At 55.2% G+C, this 12,444-nt stretch overlaps 1 protein-coding gene across 17 annotated transcripts in view; it reads left to right on the top strand.

Moving 5' to 3' along the window:
• Positions 1 to 12,444, top strand: part of RAP1GAP (RAP1 GTPase activating protein) — a 185,431-nt gene that overhangs the window by 50,701 nt on the left and 122,286 nt on the right. For 16 of the 17 annotated variants that reach the window (XM_073316419.1, XM_073316415.1, XM_073316416.1 and 13 more), the window contains exon 2: positions 1,632 to 1,667. Coding sequence is in view for 15 of the 17 variants with exons in the window: in XM_073316415.1 (XP_073172516.1) it covers positions 1,632 to 1,667 (36 nt within the window). In the remaining 2 variants the exon portion in view is untranslated. Of the gene's footprint in view, positions 1 to 1,631; positions 1,668 to 12,444 lie in introns of those variants that run through there. The other variant, XM_073316420.1, reaches the window with a different exon arrangement.

Below are 12,444 nucleotides of genomic sequence, written 5' to 3'. Positions count from 1 at the left end.
AGTCTGGTTATTGACTGAGACCCGGAAGATGCAGCCAGAGGGCATGGAGGAGAGTAAACGAGGGGCCAGACCCTCAGCTGGTGAGAGATGCTGGAACCCCGGCTGGTGTGAATTGCTGCTGCTCCATTGAAGTCAATGGCACAACGCTAATTTCTACCAGCTGAGGATCTGGCCCTCCAAGTTTCAAATTCTCCCCATTTTAATGAAGGCCCAGGCCAGGGTGGCTTGGGGGCTGTTCCAAGCCCCTTTGCACTCCGCATAAGCGGAGGGGTTTGCCTCAGTGCCTTGCTTGGCATGTCACTTCCCTGCTGTGTTTTGCAGCACCCTGGCTGCTGTGCCTCGTGCCAGAGGTGGCCGCATTTCAGGTGGTTTGTGTCTCAGTGGCGGGATGGGGTGGGTTCCTCCGAAGTGAAACAGCCTCTGGAGATGAGGTTGCTGCTGGGGGAAGCGGTGTCCACGGTGTGTTTCCAAACAGCGGCTTGTTTAAAGCAGGCCCAGGGCTGCACAGGAAGCTGTCTGGCACCTTTAAGCTGGCCGGACAGGTTCCAGGATGCAAGACTTGTTTTTACCCCTGCTCCGAGGACAGATTGGGCTGCAGGCGGCGGAACGGGGGAGGGGCAGGGACTGGCTTTTTGTTGGGGTTTGCACAGCACTGAACACAATGGGGGCGTGGGCCATGATTGTGGCCTTTATGCAGCCCCTCAACACACCTAGTAACGGCTCTCCAGGCTGAATGAGACCGGGCCAGGTCCCTCCCTGGGCAGACTGTCCCCTGCTGCTGCTCCGGGTCATGCTCTCCCCACGGCTCCAGGGCGTGTTTGGGAGGTTCCCCCTGGATGGTGGGAAGTTCTGAGGGCAGGGAACAGGGTAGAGTGGGGGAATGTGAAGGGCCTGGATGAATGGTGACTAATAATAACCAGGCTCGGCCATCCAGCCCTTTCTCTAGGACGATCCCAAGTACCAGCCACAATTCAATAGGGCCCAATCCTGGGAGTGCTCAGTGGGTGTGAAGGGTGTGGGGTAGGGAGCGTGGGGTTGGCTTGGAGGGATCCCAGCACCTCAAGCTGTGGGGTCATGGGGTAGAATGCTTGACCTTTCCAAAGCCCTCTAGCCCTGCTGAGCCGAGTCCTGCCCGATGCCAGGGCCTGGGAGCTGGCTCTCTGGGTCTGCTGCTCCCTGGTGCTGGTGCCCTCTCTGCCTGGGTTCGTGGCTTCTCTCTGCCAGCTTGGCTGATTGGGCCTGAGGTTTGTTCCCTCCAGTTCATCACCTGCTTGGCTCAGCTCCACCACAGGGCTCAGTTGGCTAGAGCCTGGCCTGGATCGCTCCTCTCCCTGCCTGGTTCCCGCTGCCTGCAAGGCACTCTCCCCTGTGGCTTCCCATGTCCCAGTCACCCCCTTGGTGCTGCCCTGTGTGGCTAGCCCTGACTGCCCAGCCCCTCACACACAAGCGAGAGAGGATTTTCCTCTGCAGCTGCCCCGTCGAGAGCACTCTGCCCCTCCCTGCCTGCTCTCCAGCTCTCCGGACACAGCTCCCCTTCCTCGCAGCCCTGATGTGCCCTGCAGGCTGGAGGGGCCCTTGTTCCCTAGGACCATGGCCACCCCACTAACTGGCTTCTCCATCTTGTTTTTCAGGGTGGACAAGTCATTCATCTATCACAGAAGCCTCCGGTGAGTAGGTGACTGGCCCTGTGGTCCTTGCTGCGTCCTCGGGGAGGCCAGGGTGGAGTGGGGAGAGACAGGGCTCTCCGAGCCATGGGGTAGCCAGGAGCTCAGGCTGTCGGGGTCGGGGGGAGGCTGTTAGTGTTGTGGCTCCAGGGCCGGCTCCAGCGTTTTTGCCGCCCCAAGCAGCAAAAAACAAAAACAAAAAACCTTGCCACCGAACACGGAGGTGGAGTGATGGTGCGGCTGCCGAATTGCCGCCGGCGACCGTAGGAGAGTCGCGTCCCCGCCGCCAAATTGCCGCCGAGTGTGAAACGCGCTGTGATGGAGTGGCCGCCCCAGAGCCCACCGTCCCGCCGCCCCTTTACATTGGCCACCCCCGGCACCTGCTTGGTTTGCTGGTGCCTGGAGCCGGCCCTGTGTGGCTCTCAGGGCAGTTGCTGGAGCCCCCACTTGGAAGGACAGAGAATATTAGCAGCAGGCCGACCCCACTCAGGGCTGTGGGGCACAGAGAGGGGGTGGGCTCAGAGCCAGGCGTGGGGGGCTGCAGGGAGCTGGGATGAGCTCAGAGCCAGCTGCCGGGGCTGGGACTGGGTGGGACCTGACTGCTCAGGACCCGACAGGAGGAGCTGGGTTGGCTCTTAGAATGGCCGAGCTGAAGGATTCCAGTCACCATTGTTCTGCCCGTGACTCATGGGAGCTGCAGAAGAGCAGACGGCCAAGGCTGGTGGTTTGGGGTTATGCCAGGGGGCCCTGAGGATCCCATGGGCTCCTCGGTCTTCGGGGCACCGTCTGTGCTGAATGAGCAGGGGCCAGGTCTCCGGCTGGGGCCGTGCAGATCCCAGTGTGCAGCCGGCATTCAGGGATCAGTGGTAGGTGCTTGCCGGGCTCAGCCCCCGCAGCGACCTGCCTGGGGTAGTGTGTGGGGCAGGGCCAGAGTGGAGGGAGGGCCAGGACGGGGATTTCTGGAACCAAGTTCTTAGCTGGAGCCTGGACGTGAGGGCCAGGGGTACATCCCCTCAGGGCTCCTGCAGCTGGGGCCAAAACTGCCCGAGAGGCAACAGTGGGCACTTCAATGGCTCCCTGGCCATTTCCCGGGTGCTCTGGGTTCCTGGCTGTGCCATGCTGAAAGGGGCATTGTTCCTGTGGCTGAGCCTGAGGGGCATTGGACACATTGGGTCCTGGCAGGTTCCTGTGGCATGTGCTATACAGGGCAGGAAGTGGCCTCCGGAGGGCAGGGCTTGGCTCGGGGCCTGGGTGCACGGTGACCCGCACCAGCTGCGTGTCAGCCCCTAAGCCTAGCATTGCATCAGCTCCGTGGGGGCTGGACCAGGCAGCCGTTAGGTGGCACAGTAGAGCTGGAGTGTCAGTGTCCCTGAGCCCCAGGGGAGCCAAGGGGCAGGTGCTCTGGGTTTTTAACCCCATAGTACTCTCCTCCCCTGTAGCTCATGGGGGAGGCTTCAGATTCACCGTGCGTGATGGTCTCCTGCCTTGGAACGGGAGCTGCAGACTCCGAGCTCCCAGGGCTTCCCGCAGCACCACAGAGCCACTCAGAGGGGAGGAAGGGCTGCCCACTGGCCAGGGCACTAGCAAAGACCTGGGAAATCCTCAGCACTTCCACAGCCTTCCCGTGTGACCTCGGGCCTGTCCCTTAGCCTCTCTGCTGCAGTTGCCACCTGTACACTGTCTGTGCCCCGCTCACCGTGTGCGAGGTGACAACTATTAGTGAGGTGCTTAGGTACCGCAATCTCAGGGCTGGATAAGTACTTGCACTAGGAAGAGATTCTCCCCTACCCCGCTCCGCAGCAATGGCATCAACTGGGTCTGGGGCTCTGCTGGATCAGGTCGCTGGGCTCTGGAACGCAGAGTGCTTTGAATGGGTGTGGGGTGTAGGTTGGTGTTATCTGCCCCCCATTTCCCAGCTGGGGGAGGCGAGACACAGGGACAGGAGGTGGGCCTGGCCCCACAGGCAGTCAGTGAGTCACCAGGACCAGATGGGATTCATCCAAGAGTTCTGAAGGAACTCAAATGCGAAACTGAAGAACTATTAACTGGTTTGTAACATCATTTAAATCAGCTTCTGTACCAAATGACTGGAGGATAGCTAATGTGATGCCAATTTTTAAAAAGGGCTCCAGAGGTGACCCTGGCAATTACAGGCTGGGGTATTGACTTCAGTACCAGGCAAACTGGTTGAAACTAGAACAAAATTGTCAGACAGTTAGATGAACATAATTTGTTGGAGAAGAGTCAACATGGTTTTTGTAAAGGGAAATCATGCCTCACCAATCTACTAGAATTCTTTGTGGGGGTCAACAAGCAGGTGGACAAGGGGGATCCAGTGGATTTAGTGTGCTTAGATTTTCAGAAAGCCTTCAACAAGGTCCCTCACCAAAGGCAAAGTAAGTTGTCATGGGATAAGAGGGCAGGTCCTCTCATGGATTGGTAACTGGTTAAAAGATAGGAAACAAAAGGTAAATGGTCAGTTTTCAGAATGGAGAGAGGTAAATAGTGGTGTCTGTACTAGGACCAGACCTATTCGACATATTCATAAATGATCTGGAAAAAGGGGTAAACAGTGATGTGGCAAAATTTGCAGATGATACAAAACTACTCAAGATAGTTAAGTCCCAGGCAGACTGTGAAGAGCTACAAAAGGATCCCTCAAAACTGGGTGACTGGGCAACAAAATGGCAGGTGAAATTCAATGTTGATAAATGCAAACTAATGCACAATGGAAAACATAATCCCAACTACACATATAAAATGATGGGGTGTAAATTAGCTGTTAACACTGAAGAAAGAGATCTTGGAGTCATTGGGGATAGTTCTCTGGAAACATTTGGGCCCCAGACTACAAGAAGGATGTGGAAAAATTGGAAAGAGTCCAGCGGAGGGCAACAAAAATGATTAGGGGACTGGAGCACATGACTTCTGAGGAGAGGCTGAGGGAACTGGGATTGTTTAGTCTGCGGAAGAGAACAATGAGGGGGGATTGGATAGCTGCTTTCAACTATCTGAAGGGGGTTCCAAAGAGGATGGCTCTAGACTGTTCTCAGTGGTAGCAGATGACAGAACGAGGAGTAATGGTCTCAAGTTGCAGTGGGGGAGGTTTAGGATGGATATTAGGAAAAGCTTTTTAACTAGGAGGGTGGTGAAGCACTGGAATGTGTTACCTAGGGAGGTGGTGGAATCTCCTTCCTTAGAAGTTTTTAAGGTCAGGCTTGACAAAGCTCTGGCTGGGATGATTTAGTTGGGGCTTGGTCCTGCTTTGAGCAGGGGTTGGACTAGATGACCTCCTGAGGTCTCTTCCAATCCTGAGATTCTGTGCAGCAGCAGTCAAAAAAGCAAACAGAATATTGGGAATCATGAAGAAAGGGATAGATAATAAGACAGAAAATATCGTATTGCCTCTGTATAAATTCATGGTACTCCCACATGCGTGCATATGTGGTCGCCCCATCTCAAAAAAGGTATATTGGAATGGGAAAAGGTTCAGAAAAGGGCAACAAAAATGATTAGGGGTATGGAACAGCTTCCGTATGAGGAGAGATTAATAAAACTGGGATTTTTCAGCTTGTAAAAGAGACGATGAAAGAGGGATTTGATTGAGGTCTGTAAAATCATGACTAGTGTAGAGAAAGTGAATAAGGAAATGTTATTAACGCATCATAACACACAAACGAGGGGTCACCAAATGAAATTAATAGGCAGCAGGTTTAAAACAAACAAAAGGAAGTATTTCTTCACACAATGCACAGTCAACGTGCGGAACTCCTTGCCAGAGGATGTTGTGAAGGCCAAGACTATAACAAGGTTCAAAAAAGAACTAGATAAATTCATGGAGGATAGGTCCATCAATGGCTATGAGCCAGGATGGGCAGAGATGGTGTCTCCAGCCTCTGTTTGCCAGAAGCTGGGAATGGGCGACAGGGGATGGATCACTTGATGATAACCTGTTCTGCTCATTCCCTCTGGGGCACCTGGCACTGGCCACTGTTGGCAGACGGGCTACTGGGCTGGATGGACCCTTGGTCTGACCCAGTCGGGCTGCTCCTATGTTCAGGAATAGTCTAGTCTGCATCCCAGGCCCTTACGCTAGCTGCTGTGTTACGCTGCCCCCTTCTGAAGAGGGTTTGCCCTCACCGGGGTGGTGGCTGGTGGGATTTATTCCATCTGAGAGAAGGGATCAAACCAGGGTCTGGCCTAGGCTGAGATAAATTAAAAGTTGTAGTGGGGATGGAGAACTGGGCAGAGCCCTGTGGTCTGTTCCCCGCTCTTCCACAGACCTACTAGGTGTCCTTGGGTAACTCCCCTCCCGGTGCCTCAGTTTCCCCATCTGTACTCTGGTGATGGTGCTGTGTGGATAAAATACACGCATCTGTGAGGCACTGAAGCCACCCCACGCTTTCCTTACTGTGGTCTTTCAGGCCAGTATAGTTTCCCAGCCACATTGCAGCCAAGCCAGCTGTGTGAACTCAGATCTGACAGGGCTGGGGCCATCGGCAGGTGTGCTGAGCGTCACTCTCTAGTGACCCCTTCTGGTGTGGCCTGAGGGATTCCTGAGCCGGGAGCGTGGGGCTTGTGGCACAGGGCTGACGTCCATCTGGGGCGATGTGGGACAGGCGTTTCTTCAGGAATCACTAGGGAGGCTGAGCACCAGCCATGCATGGTGGTTTTGGGGGGCAGGAAATGCAGCCTCTGGTTTCACTCGGGGAGTTTCCATCCCCAGGAGAGAGCGCAGCCCCGTGGGACAGGGCGCAGCTGGAACCATTCTGCATGACAGCTGCCTGGCCAGCACGGGAGCATAGCTCCCTGTGCTCCTGGCAGGGCCCTGCCAGTTCTCCGCCCGAGATCGCAGGAGGAGCCGTGCCCGGAGAGTGGGGGACTTCCCCTGTGGGAGATTGGTCCGTATTCGACCTTTACTGGGTTCATCGCATCTTTCTCTGAAGCACCCGGTTTGGGCCCGTGGAAGGGCTGGGAGGCCGGCCTAGATAGGCTCTTGGTCTGATCCACAGCAGCAGGAGGCAGGAGACTGGCCTGGGGCTCAGAGAGGCTGGTTGGAGGGGCCCATCGTTCTGGCATGCTCGAGAAGGGGTGCCGTGCTGGCCTCGCTCTGTGCTCCCTGGGTGACTGGGAGCGTCAGGCTGATTGCCAAGCCCATGCTGCAGCTTGGAGAGTGGAGCCCCTGGGGGCTCTGGCAGCTTCTTCCCTCCCCCGTCCCCCGACTTCGCTCTTCTGCGTGGCCATAGCAACCGGCAGCAACGCTGCAGCACCTGTTGGCGCCTCCTTGCACCCCGGGCTCCAGCCCATGGGTGGGGCAGAGCCTGCCCTGCCCCGGGGAGGGCCTGAGCCCTGCTCCGTACCGTGCACGAAGGGCGCAGGGCCGGAGGGGCTGACAGCCCCTACCTGCGCGGGGGAGGAGGGCTTGGGGGCCTGGAAGGAGCATCCTGGGGGCTCTGATACGCTGCCACAGCCCCATGGAGGAGGGAAAGAACGTGCCCCCGTGACCCCTCTGCGGTCGTCTGAGCCTCACGCAGCCCCACAGGGTGGGGGGCTGGCACCTGTGGAAACCGGCAGTGTTGATTCTCCTCAGCGGTCAGTGCCACATCTGCCACCCTGGGCACCCCCCGCCCTGGCATGGGAAGGGGCGCGCATGCGCCCGGGGCCAGGCAGCAGGGCACCAGTCCGGGATGGCACCATCCACTGTCGCTGGCTGGAGGGAAACCCTCAGGGAGGAGCAGTGGGACCCAGTGCAAGAGGAAAGACCTCATCCCCCAGCAAGGAGCCCCTAACCAAGACCTTCATCCCTCCAGACACAGGTGTGGGCAGCAGCCCCCCAGAAGTGCCCCCCTCTGGTCCCCCTCCCCTCATTACCCCATTACAGTGAATTGAAAGTCCAGCAGATAGAGACCTAGAGCAGGAGCTATGAACTCTGCTTCCAGCGACTCCACTGTCCTGAGCTTGGGCAAATCACTTTCCCTTCCAGCGTGTGTCTTGTTTATTTAGAGTGGAAGCTCTTTGGGGCAGGGACTGGCTCTCACTAGGTGTCTGGGCAGTGCACAGCGGGGCCCTGATCTCAGCGGAGGCCTCTTGACGCTAACCCAATACATGTAATTAATAAGAGGAAAGGAATGGGACAGCTATGTCAGAGGGGGCTGCTGAATGGTGGTTCTATGCTTGGGGGGTGGGGGGGTTTCTGTTCTGTTAGTGGGGCTGGAGCCCTGCTATGGGTTTCCAGTAGAGCACCATCTATTTGTAAAGCCCCTAGGAGCAGACCCCTGTAAGCCCCTGGGCCCTCTGCCAGTCCCTGGGTCACAGGCTGGTAGGACTGTTCATGGAGTGCAAGGCCAAAAGGATCTTGTGGCCATGAGTTTGGGGTTTTGCTGAGCTCCACTTCCCAGTGAAACCCGAGAGCAGGAGCTGGCCTGGTTCAAATCCCAAACAAAGGTTGGCATGGCCCCACCCTGTGCATAAATCACAAGAGCCAAGCTGAGCCCAGCTTTGCCCTGAGCTTCCCAGGCTGTGGCCATGGCTATGCTGCGTGGCACGGCTCTGTGACCTCTCGCCTCCCCCGAACACCCATAGCCAGCTGGCGCTGCAGAGCAGCCGCTTTGGTCTGTTGTGTTCGCTCGCACACATGGGTTGCTGTGAGACGACACAGAGAAAATGGCCCTGGGCTTTGCTTGTCCCATAGGCAGGAAGCTTTTTAAATGGCAAATGTATTTATTTATTTAGACTTCAGTACAATACAATAAGAACATCAGACCAGCCCTACTGGGTCAGACCAAGGGTCCATCTAGCCCAGTATCCTGTCTGCCGACAGTGGCCAGTGCCAGGTGCCCCAGAGGGAATGGACAGAACAGGTCGTCCTCAAGTGATCCATCCCCTGTGGAAAGAACAGGAGGACTCGTGGCACCTTAGAGACAAACCAATTTATTTGAGCATAAGCGTTCGTGACCTACAGCCCGCCTCATCGGATGCATTCAGGGGAGGCATTCAGGGGCCAGCTCCTATTTCGCTGTCTGTTTAGAGGAGGCTGTTTGGGAGCAGCGCTCTGACGGGCATGGGCCCAGTTTTCCTTTACCAACAAGAACAATAGCAGAGCAACGGCCTTTCTGCATTAGCAAATCTCCTGGGGCTGCCTGTCTTATTGTCTGCCTGCCCCCAGTCCCTGTGCTAGCCGTGAAGGTTGCAGCTGGCAGGGGACACGTTGCTGGGGTGGATGCTGGCGACACGCCAACGGGCTGGCCCACTACGCTGTAAGCTCCCCATTTGGGGATGACAACCAGTAGAAACGATTCCTGTGAAGGACAGCAGTAGAGAGGCTCTGGGCCTGGTTCTTCCTCTCCCTGACCCTGGGGCGAGTGCAGTGAGTTACTCCTAATTTCAACTTGGGGAGAGCAGAGTTCAGGCCACTCTCACTTTAAAAGCCATGTGCCAAATGCTGACAGTTCCCTGAACTTTGGGTTTTGGCCCTATGTGTGTTTTAAAACCAAATTTCACTGACAACAGCTTGGATCATTACTAGGGACCTTGCTGTCTGAGAGCCTTACCTGGCCCCAGTGCCACAGCACTGGAGCGTGTTGCAGTCACTAGTGGATTTATCCTCCCACACCCTGTGCAGCAGGGCAGGACTAGTATCCCCTTTGTACAGATGAGGGGGTTGAGGCCCAGAGAGACTAGGTGACTTGACCAAGGGCACACAGGAAGGCTGTGGCAGACCAGGGACCTGAAGCTGAGTCTCTCAAGCTTGCACCCGACCCACTGGATCAGACTGCTTCTCCCTTAGGGTTGATTAATCCCTGTTTATGCTGGGGGTGTTTTGGATGCAGCTGGGCTAGTCAGTTTCTCTTTGATTCTAGTCAATTTCACAGACTGTTGCCATGTTTAGGCAGGAAACATAATTGAATGGAAACATTGGCCTTAGGTCCTGGAAAAGCTTGTTATTAGGAATCATACCTGTACACGTGGCTGAATTAGCCCTGCTAGCCTTGTGTCTGTCAGTCTTCCTGGTCAACATTGTTTCTCTCTGTGCTGCCTTTCACCAGTGATTTGATATAACTTAGCATCCCCTGTTCACCCCACCCACTTTTGGCCAACTCACAGCGATCTTGGGGGGCTACTCCCATGCAAACCCAGAAGACGCCCAGGTCTGAAAGCTCCTCTTTTGGAGGGGAATGCCAGCAACTCCTCAGTTGGGATGGTACAGAGGCTGCAGCCAGTCCCTTTGTGTTCTGAAGAAGTCACGTTTTGGAAGTGCATGCTGTGGTTTTGGCAGAGCGGCGAAGCCCTCAGGGATTGCACAGCCATTGTGGAGCCTTCATGTTCCCACCAGGCCATGTGGCACTGGGAAGAAGGCTGGAGGTGAATCTCCCTGTCTAACTGGTGCCATGGCACATCAGCCAGCTAGCCTCTGCCTGAGCCTCGTACTGCACCTTCTGATGCAGATCGGAATAGGAAAAACCCTGTCCTGATCCTGTTGCTAAGCAGTTCTTCCCCATTCCTCCCCCCCATCCCCCCAGTAGTGTCACAGTGGTGTTACAGTGCTCAGGATGTAAACAGCAGCAAGCCACAAGGCGCAGAGTGACAAATGTCCAGAGGGTCATTCACTCTGCAGCATGATGCTGGCAGCTAAGGGACTCAGTCTGCTCAAACAGGGGCCAGGACAAAGACCCAGGAAAATGGCTCCATGATTTTTATTTCAATTTGACCAGAAACATACTTTTCAAAGCAAATACTTTTCAAAGCAGCATGCAGGATCCCTTCTTCCCATGGTCCTGCTTTTATTTTTCATAAGAAGCAGCGCCAAGAGGCAGGGGCTGTGATTAAGGCTTTGCCAGTCACCAGAAAAAAGGGCGTATGCATGAGATCACCCTGTCCGGAGAGGATAAGAGACCTCTCCTAGTGTCGCCCCAGGGAGTTCTCCTCCGGCTCAAGTGGTGGAGGCCTGTGTTTGTGGAGCTGATTGTTCGAGTACCAGGTCTAGCTCTGCAGGACACGCACAGCTCTGGCCCAGCAGCTGTCAGGAGCACAGGGATTCATTGTGCCCCCAGCCTGGTTCAGGCGCGGTATAATGGAGGGTTCACTTCCTGCTCGGACTGTGCCCCATTACAGATGAGCTAGATGGGCTCCCTCCACGCCCTCTGGAATGCCCTGGGTGCCAGGCCTCTCCTGCTGTCACAGCCCTGCCAGGGGAGTTCAGCCCTCATTAGGGAATGTTAATTGGTTGAGTTACAGCCATGTCCAGGGTGGCACCCCCAGGAAGCGAGGGCATTAGGTGTTTGCAGAGACGCAACCAACAATGTTCTGTGCATTTGTAGTTCCTTGAGAAGATGCAGACTGGGGTGAAGGCTGCCACCTTCCCTTTAATTATCCAAAATGAGGTCTAATTTCTTGACAGTTTCGCTCCTTTCCCCTTATCAACATATAACTGTTTGGCTGCTCGCTCTCTCCGTGTGTTTTAAGTGACTCTATGAATTCATAGATTCATAGACTTTAAGGTCAGAAGGGACCATTATGATCATCTAGAATTCTATGCAGGTCTGCAATCTGGGACATAAACACAGCCACAGCTAATGATTGTTTAATGCTGCAGAACTCCTTGGATTTTCCTAGGAATAAGAGAGATTCAGTCAGGGGAGGCAGAGGAGTCCCCCTGCTCTACCATCCAGACATATTCCTGAGGAAGGTAGGGGGAAGCGTTGCAAATCATCTAGAAGGCCGAGCAGGGTCACAACACAGTAGCCCTTCTGATCAGCATGGGATGGATGGAATTTACAGTAGATGGGAACGAGCTGAGTCAGGGGCTTGGCAATTGGCTTTTGAGCCTTTCACCTCTAGGCTGTTAGTGGGAAGAAGGAGAATATCAGCAACCATGTGCAGGTGGGTGAGTTTGGGGTGTGGATAGCACGGGACTTCACTTTGCAGTCAGTCTGGGTATGACGCGTGAGCAGCACGGGGTGACAGCAGCCACACACTCAGCACCAGGCTCCATGGGGCTCTAGTTCAACAATTTGCATTGCAGATACTTAGCGTGGGCATTTATGGATAATGTGTGTGCATTCCCTGGGCATTGTGGGTGATATGTATTCCTTGGGAACTGCATATTCTCTGGGTATTGTGAGTAATGTGTGTGCATTCCCTGGGCATTGTGGGTAATGAGCAGTCCCTGGATTGTCTTGGATAATGTGCATCTCCAGGGACTGTGGGTCATGTGTGTATCCTTGGGCACTGTGGGTAATGGGGCAGCATCTTTGTGCCTAGCAGCGGTGCCCAGACTGCAGATTCGGGGACCACGTCAGTGACATTGAAAAGGAGATGTTTTAATAACTGAAATAGGAACATGAATAATGCAGCCAGTACATTGTTCCCTGATGTGACCAAGTGGGACTGTTCTTGATGTTTCCTCCGAGTGGTGTGGGGGTGCCTCGGTTTCCCCTGGGCAGTTCTTGGGTGTCTAGGTGGTGGGGTAAGGGTGTATGATCATTGCAGAGCCCTAGAGGGCAGGTGTGTGCAGGAGTCTGGACACAGAGAATGGCCGACACCCTGTTTCCTGGCAACTGATGGCCTGGGCCCTTCCCCCCTGCAAGGTGAGAGCTAAAGAGTTGGAGAACAAAGGAATCAGGTGACCTCCTGGCCCAGGAAAGGGACAAAGCCCAGAGGAGGAAGGGCTGGAGGGAGTTTCAGTTTGGGGCTGGCTGGGACATGGAGTGAAGTGCAGATGTGGTTGTCTGGCTCACTGCCCCCCAAAATGGACCCAGCTGAGGGGTCCTGTTCTCTGCAC

Source organism: Lepidochelys kempii, chromosome 18 (assembly GCF_965140265.1).
Source record: "Lepidochelys kempii isolate rLepKem1 chromosome 18, rLepKem1.hap2, whole genome shotgun sequence".
NCBI lineage: Eukaryota > Metazoa > Chordata > Testudines > Cheloniidae > Lepidochelys > Lepidochelys kempii.
Note: the sequence above shows the minus strand (reverse complement) of the source record. Positions and strands in the feature narration are given on the sequence as shown.